This window comes from Strongylocentrotus purpuratus, unplaced genomic scaffold (assembly GCF_000002235.5).
Source record: "Strongylocentrotus purpuratus isolate Spur 01 unplaced genomic scaffold, Spur_5.0 spur5_scaffold_7, whole genome shotgun sequence".
In the NCBI taxonomy this organism is placed as follows: Eukaryota; Metazoa; Echinodermata; class Echinoidea; order Camarodonta; family Strongylocentrotidae; genus Strongylocentrotus; species Strongylocentrotus purpuratus.
The window spans coordinates 9,304,150-9,311,596 of record NW_022145613.1 but is presented as its reverse complement, the minus strand read 5'-3'; the positions used below and the strand labels follow the sequence as shown (position 1 = coordinate 9,311,596).

Genomic DNA, 7,447 nt, shown 5'->3' with positions numbered 1-7,447 from the left:
CACCCTAAAACAGTAACCTTCTCTCATATGAGTAATTTTGTCAATGCAAATTAGTTGTTTGATTAATTATTTTTGTTAAATGCTCGAAAAATGAGTTTTACAAAGTGCGATGTCTCTTTCGCGGTGACTAGTTTGCGATTGGTGCAGTCTTTGCGCGAAACACACACGTGAGACGTCTCGCGCGAAATACGAGTCGCGGGAAACTCTGGCGATTTGATTTTATTAGGCCCTCGGTCGACCATCCGTAAATACCGCGTACCGCCGCTCTTTCATTCATTGAAAATATTTCGAATAAAGGAAGGAAATCCATTCCATCTTGTCAAATCTGAGCTTCTGTGTTACATTCCAGACACTTTTCATGGTATTCAAACCTTATTCTACCTACTGTTTCATCCATTTTCGCCAGGTGTCTGCAGAAAGTAGAAATCTAGCAGGTTATTGTTGCTCTTGTCTTTGGGATTCTGAGCTATACCCCTCCGTGACCTAGGATCGTCTCGTCCCCAGATCTAGCAGAGACTTCTCCCCGAAAATGCCCCGTGGAGGAGCAGTCACTGCCGGTCGTCGGCAGCCGACAGAGGCCAAAATCAGGACAATTTTGGGAGTGTCACCTCGAGGAATGCTCCCAGACTTCTCTAATCAACCAATGTCAACAGATATAACGAATATATCGTCAAATATTAAGGAGGAATTTGATCAAGAAATATTGGACGTCGTTGGTTTTACTCCGGAGTTTGATTCAACAAAGGGAATGAGACCTCAGCTTGGGAGACCACCAGTAAGCGTACACACACAGTTTACAACAATAGATCTACAAGATGTTTTAAAATAAGATTGACTCCTCAGTTCATGAAATATTAATTTAAAGATCTAGATCATTAGAAGACTAATTGAATTTAAGTATTAAATAGACGCATATTTAGCCAAAGGCTAGAGTTTATTGAATAACTGAACTCGTTCATTGTTTTGACTTTGTCTTTTTTAATTTAAAGTTTTGTCAAACTTGTTGATTGAACTGTTCAACCTCCCAACAAGTTTATTTGATGAGCAATAATTAATAGTAAAATATGTTGTTTTATTCAATGACCTTGTAGTCTATCTGTTTGATTTCTTAATCATGTTAGGCCTAGATCTAGATCTACTTTATTAATTTTTGATGTTAATGTTACTAGTTTTTGGAAATTTTGTTTAGCCACAAAATGTGGATCATTCAGTGTCGTACAATTTACATATGAATAATTAGATCAGCATTTTTAACAACTAAGACAAGAAGTATTGAAGTAGACTGAAGTTTAACTTAGTTTTAGCTGTTACAAAAAATATGCAAAAATGGAATGGAAGATGCAACTGAAAATATTTGTTTCCATGTCTGAAGATTTGTTGCTCCATTTGATTCCTCAAAAAAAAAGGGGGAAGAGAAAATTGGTTCAAACAAGGAGATGTCATGGAATGATGATGAAAGAATCATCAGACGGTGTTCAGTACTAGGTCTTGTTCCTTTCTTCACAGGCAAAGAGGAAACTTGAGCTGGACTCGGCTGGTGTCCGACCAACAAATATCGCTACTAGTACAGCTTTCAAGACACCTAGTCCTAGGCCTTCAGCAAAAACAAAAAAGCCAAGAGGTAACAATCCATTTGTGTTTTCACATCATTGTCAAATGTTGGAGGATAGCCTTAATTGTTAACAAGAATTGATACTCGAAGAATCTTTCTGATTGGCATTTTTCTGGAAATTTCTTTTTGTTTGTTTCATGTTTGTTTGTTTTGTTGTGTAAAAAAGAAAAGTGGTTGGCATTATGAAAGCCGTTTGATAGGATCTTGTATTTTTACATCGAGGATATACATGGGGATCAGTGATTTATATGATGGCCATTTGCAAAGGATTGGGGGAAAAAAATGTTGGTGCCCACTATCACCCCTGATGAGGGTGCAAATTGTCCAAAAAAACACAACTGTAACAACAACAAAATAACATTGAGGACATGGTGATCTTTCATAAAACTATGAACTTGTTATTTTCTGGTTTGGTTTGTAACCATTTTGTTGACCTTCGTGCATGACATTTACAGCTCCCACAAGGTCGCCTATGGAAAAATCTCGCTACGACACATCATTAGGTCTTCTAACAAAACGCTTTGTTGGTCTACTAAGAGGAGCGCCGGACGGGGTCCTGGACCTGAATCGAGCAGCGGAAGTGCTGGAGGTCCAGAAGAGGAGAATATACGACATCACAAATGTATTAGAAGGCATCAAACTCATTACCAAGAAGTCCAAGAATAACATCCAATGGAAGTGAGTGATATATCTTTAATTTATTTATTTAAAAAAAACTTTATGAAAGAATATAAATGTAGCATTGAAAGTGATAAGTCATTATAAGTAGAAGGAAGAAAGAAGTTGTGAAGATAATATGAAAATGCAATTAAGTTTCATCTATTTAGAATTCTGCTTTAAGTATTTTTCTTGTCAAGGCACTCAGTGAGGTTTTACTGTGAAACTCTGAACCAAGACTTGTTTTTGGACTTTGCCTTATGCAATGTAAATTGCTGGTAATGGCTTGAATTGTACACATAGTGCTATTACCCATTTGCTGTTGATACGCACCCCACTTTTTAAAGGGGCAGTTGAATAGGGCCATTTAAACCTGTGGTTTACAAGGTCAAAGCAGAGTGAATGAAGTAATCCCCCTCCCTCTTATTCAATTATTGTTCCCCCTCCTATTCATCACCAAGCCTTGAGTGAAGCTTCCTGCCTTTGTGTGTGAGCACATAGGGGGAATTGAATCATTTGAATAACAAAAGGTGTTGATTATAGCTGGGCATACACAAACTGTTTGTCCAAAAAGGCTCTTTATGATAAAAAGTAGAGCATGACTTTGCAAGGACACAATTCTTTTTTATACTGGTAATCGATAATTTGTATAGTATACAGTGAGTTAACTGCATAACTCGAAGTAGCATTAAAATTTTCCCCAAGTTTTCCAAATTATGCAAAACAAGTTATTTTTTACTTCCTACGTGTAGTAACAAACAGAGTTGAAAACAGACTTAAATCTGTTTCATTAAAGATCAGCCATGCATGAAGTCTTTTGTCTATGGCTGATCGTCAAGGAAACGGAGTTAAGTCTACTCTTTTGTCATCTCTGTTGGTTGCTACGGCAGGCAGCCAGTGAAAACTAATTTGTTTAATCCAATTATGGAAATGCAAGCATTACTTTAAACAGAAGTTTGCTATTCATGGCTCATTTTTCCTGATTGAGGTGTAGAAAATGAACTTTCTAGAAATGTGATTTTCTCTTTGAAATTTAGATACCGTTTGCCAAATGACTTATTGGTACCCTTTCTTCAAATTGTTTTTAATCACTCATGCTTGAAAAATGCATCATATGAGTTGTATCAAATGAAAGACGAGGATCTTAGCTTTACAATTTTGTCATTTGTTAATTATAATTGTGATTAAGTTATGATAAAACATCCATAATCCTGGTTTCGATTTTCTGGGACGCACTGTATAATACATGAAAATGCATCCAATGAAAGCTCCAGCATTTGTTGCAGTGGAGGGCGGGGCTTTATTCACACAGGCTATTCAAAGTCAAGTTAGGGGGCTTTGTGGACAATCTAAAAAGCAATAACAGGTCAAAAGGGTAGTTCTTTCAGAACTGATCAATGGGATCACTGGAGCATATAGTTATACCTACATGCACCCAGGAACTTGTGACTATAGATAAGCACTGTTGACTGATACTGATAGAGATTATATCATGGTACATACAGCCAATGAACATTCAATCCGCCTTTGCGTCAGTGTTAAGAAATGAAAATGAAAGAAATATGTTGGAATGCTGATGTGAAAAGAAAGTTACCTTGAACTTGCTTCATGTATAGTTTTTTTTACCGGATATAGATAATACAAACATTCCATTTGATCAAGGGTACAAGTTTCATTTTAAAATGTTTGTTGGAAACTAAAAATCTTATTTATCTTCTCTATTGTCCCTCATCAAATGAATTCCCAATTTTTACTTTGCTTTTTATACCTTTGTGATGAGATGGATGTACCTGCTCTTCGAAGGCATACAGCTTATCACATCTGAGGCATGTGACAGGCCGTAATATTTATGAACTTAGCTTATTTTGTTATTGTCTTATGATACAATATCATGGGCAAAGGGAAAGAGTGGGAATAGGGACGAGGCCATCTACATGTATATACCTAGGTACCTCACAAATAATTTAAATGCAAAAAAGCCTTTTAAAGTGTAGAACCAGGCAGCTTAGTATCGATTCCCCCTTTCTAACAAAGTCCAAGTTTCAATTAAATGTTTTTATTTTACCCCTTTCTTTCTCTTATCCAGAGGTGCTAGTAGTTCTGTAGCCATTCACCCTGGCGATTCACAATTATCAGCAGAAACTGTCAATTTACATTCAGGTGAGTAGAACTGGGCATATGTCTGATCCTTGGGGAACTCCATTTACCTGCACAAATGCTCTTGGAAATCAAATGAAAGAGCTTAACCAAATCAAATTCGTAGTAGACCAGTTTGACGAGTAAAGCATTTTACTCATGGTGATATTCCTAAAGACCACCAACTTTGGTAAAATCACCCCATCTTGCCCAAGCATTGAACTCTGCTTACAGGAAGTTTATAATAAAACACAAAAACTGACCGGGTAGATGATTTCAGCTAAGAAATGTTCTCATGCAATACAAGTACCTAGTGATCTCTTTCATTTGAAGCAAATGATTAAATTTCACTAACTGATTTTTATGCTCTTTCAATTTTTTGATCTTCCAGAATTGAATGATTTAGAAGCCCAAGAGAAGCGATTAGATGAACTGCTAAGAAATGCATCTACCCAGCTGAAGACGCTAACAGAGGATCCAGACAATGCTAGATATCCTTTCAAATAGTTTATTATTATATTTGAGCTATTTCACAATAGTAAGGATTAAAATGGAGTTTATTTAGCTAGATTGGATGTACATAGTATGTCTGTATGGGGGGGGGGGGGGGGGGGGGGGGGGGGGGGTGGCATTGCAGAAAATTGTCGGAACATGAGACAGGTTTTGTGTTTCTCAATGAAATTTTGTTGACATCAAAGTTACAGTGACTGTATTTTGAGTTTTAGACCCCTTTAAGCATTGAACCCTGTGTCTTCTGCTATAAACACTGATACAGTTTGTTATTTTTGGTTTAAATACTTCTTAAATTCATCACAGTCTGCAAGATGCTGCAGCCCCTATTGTGACTTTTAATGTTAGAAGGTACATGCTTTAAAACTATTATGTGAAGTTTAACCATCGTGGCAGGTATACCCAAATCTTACAAACCTTGATAACGGTGATACTTTTCCAGGTGAACATGCATATATAGCTATTTGCTTAAATACAAAATGATAAATTACTGATGTATGCAACAATTGTCCTTAACTCCCTCCATCACATATGCTTATGTAACGTATCATGACATTAGAGGAATCCAAAGCTTTGAAGATCAGACAGTAATAGCGATCAAGGCACCACCTGAAACAAGACTGGAGGTCCCTGATCCAAAAGAGGTGGGTGTTGGCCAAATATTTTTTTTTTTTTTGGGGGGGGGGGGGGTGTTGTGGAGGCAGAGGGAAGGGAAGGGAAGGGGTAGAGGGTCCTGATCTTTTGTTGGTTTTGGTTGGTTTTGGGCCACCCTGAGACTGAGAAATAGACAGCTGTGGGATTTGATTGAAATGTACTATTATTGACCATTCTGAATCAAGAAAAAGGGGATTCCATTAACAATGCAGTCTGTAATGTTTACATATTAATTTGAAATCTACCATGTATTTGTGATTATATTCTTTGAAATTGCTACTTTTGAAGATGTCCGAAGGCATCTTGAACCTTTTATCATATCCTCAAACGATGAATTTCTTCCACAGAGCACTAATATTCAAATCTGGCTGAAGAGCACGAGAGGTCAGATTGAGGTCTACCTGTGTCCAGATGATAATCCAGACGACAGCAGCTCATCAGAGTCCGAAGCTGGATCAAAGAATTCATCGCCATGTAGTTCAAAAGGTAAGGGATCATAACATCTTGTTCATCGGCAGCAATGTTAGCAGCAGCAAGAACAAAAGTCCATGCTCATTGGTGTTTTATAAATCTGGGAATGGCCCAAATTAGCTTCAAATGTGATGTTTGAGGGAAAGTTAACATCCAAATATCGGGATGAATAATTCATGGAAGCTGGATTTTTACCAGGATTCAGTTTTCATTGTCCTAAATGGATTCGTAACATTATAGAAGGTTGTTGGGTGGACCAAAGCAATTTTTCAGGTTGAAAGTATTCATTATTACCATACTTGTTGTCATCGTCGCTACCTTGTTTTCAGGAAGACATTGTCCTTTATATTTCTTTTCCTGAAGTCCTCCTTGCCTGGTTAAACGTGCACTGCCACGAGCCCTGCATATGAGCACCAAAAACTAAACTCAATTAGAAATCGTTTATAAATCAAGAATATCCTTTTCCAGTGCAATTCATCTCAAACAACTATTACTGTAAGCAATATTATCTGTTTAAAGGTATTATAGAACAGGATAACCTAGACTAGTTTGTCCTAAATTCATAATGAACCATCAATCGTTAATCTTGTTGCCATGTTGCCCTTTGACCTCTCATAGGTGACCCTGCCTTGAAAGCGACCGCCTTGGAAGAGGACGACCTTTCGGCGTTGAGCAGGAGCCTGCTATTAGAGACTGAGGATCAGAATGGTTTGGACGACGACTTTGTTGCGCTCTCGCCACCGGCTGTGGACGACTACCTCTTTGCCTTGAACGACAACGAAGGCATCTCTGACCTGTTCGATGCCTACGATATATTCTAATAGCCATAGATTTTATTAGTTTGGGTGTTTTAATTGTTTGAGAGTTTAAACATTTACTTGGGTTCCCAGCTATCTTTGAAATTGGGAAAGATGGTGATCAAACTTTATATCCATTGTATGATTGCCTGTGCTTGCTATTCAGTGTCTAAAATGCCTCCTTTCATGGAATTTTGTAACTCTGTCAGGGAATTATCAGGCGAAAAATAAGCTTACTTTGTTTTCATGAAATGCTGGGGACCCTATTATAAATTTAAATAATAATAAAAATAGAAAGAAAAAAAAAGCCTTTGTGGTCATCGTAATGTTAATATTTCAAAATGAATTTGATTATGTGAACCACGGAAACATTTAGTTTTAACTTTACAATTAATTATGCCCCTTCCCTTATTTAAAAGGAGGACCCTTTATTTTTAACCGTATCTTTCCGCCTATGCATTATTCACCTTGATAAACAGAGTGTTGTCTGTTGTCAGACTTTTTCATCCTTATAAATTCACTTTACATATAAGTCTGAGAAGCTATACATTGTACAGTCTTGTCTGTTTCAGGCAAACCTATTGAGATCTCATTTTAAAGCCTTTGATAC

At 37.2% G+C, this 7,447-nt stretch overlaps 1 protein-coding gene across 1 annotated transcript; it reads left to right on the top strand.

The window, feature by feature from the left end:
* The first annotated feature begins 231 nt into the window (after nucleotides 1-231).
* On the top strand, nucleotides 232-7,242 carry E2E3 (E2F transcription factor 3). The gene is given in 8 exon segments (NM_001129815.1): nucleotides 232-775; nucleotides 1,507-1,621; nucleotides 2,068-2,290; nucleotides 4,356-4,429; nucleotides 4,797-4,896; nucleotides 5,445-5,559; nucleotides 5,917-6,055; nucleotides 6,659-7,242. Coding segments are annotated over 8 exon segments (1,215 nt in total). The 5' UTR covers nucleotides 232-529; the 3' UTR covers nucleotides 6,862-7,242.
* The last annotated feature ends 205 nt before the right edge of the window (nucleotides 7,243-7,447 follow it).